The sequence below is a fragment of the Phytophthora parasitica genome (assembly GCF_000247585.1).
Source record: "Phytophthora parasitica INRA-310 unplaced genomic scaffold supercont2.110, whole genome shotgun sequence".
In the NCBI taxonomy this organism is placed as follows: Eukaryota; Oomycota; class Peronosporomycetes; order Peronosporales; family Peronosporaceae; genus Phytophthora; species Phytophthora nicotianae.
Genome location: NW_008649096.1, coordinates 10,205 through 10,862, shown reverse-complemented (window position 1 = coordinate 10,862; position 658 = coordinate 10,205). Strand labels below are relative to the sequence as shown.

Below are 658 nucleotides of genomic sequence, written 5' to 3'. Positions count from 1 at the left end.
TCCGAGCTGGAGCTCGTGCGAGGACATGTTCTGGGCGTGGGTCGAGACTCTCAAGTACTCGCCCACGGAGTTACAGGAACTCCGAGAAGATCGGCTGCTGTCCAAAATCCTGGACCAGCGCGATCTTCGCATTCGGTTTGTCCATTTGGTCAACAAGCGGCAGCTGCCAAGGGACATCCAGAAGCGCGCGGCTTCTAGCGCTCATGATGAGCGCGGGTACGGAGTGTCCTCAACGTCTGTACCCCGTTCGGTCAAGAAGCCCCGAACTACTTACGAGCTGCCGCCTCTTCTGTTCCCAGATCGCGCCAGTCTTCAGGCAGTCGACCTGGAGCCGTTCAATCGGCTCCCATGAGTTCTTGGAGTGGGCATAACTCCTCCACTTCACAAAGAGCTGGCGCTTACCGCGAAGCCGCCGACCGATGAAGGGATTTTTGCTCCAGCTCGAGTTCCGCAAGGCAGTTGCGACTCTGCTTTGCATTTCCAAGCAACGATGGAAAATGGTTTCTCTGAATTACTCTACAAGTCTCTGCTGATTTGGATAGATGATCTACTACTATTTGCAAACACAATTGAGCAGTATTTGGCAGTTTTGGACAAGTTATTCGGAAATATGGCTCACTACGGATTGAAGTTCAGTGCAATTAAGACGAAGCTTTAC

At 52.4% G+C, this 658-nt stretch overlaps 1 protein-coding gene across 1 annotated transcript; it reads left to right on the top strand.

Moving 5' to 3' along the window:
• Positions 1–25: 25 nt before the first annotated feature.
• Positions 26–352, top strand: PPTG_19231 (hypothetical protein; the record flags this gene model as incomplete). Its single annotated transcript, XM_008917655.1, has 1 exon — positions 26–352. The coding sequence occupies one exon, from the start codon at positions 26–28 to the stop codon at positions 350–352; it is 327 nt and encodes a 108-aa protein (XP_008915903.1).
• Between the last annotated feature and the right edge of the window lie 306 nt (positions 353–658).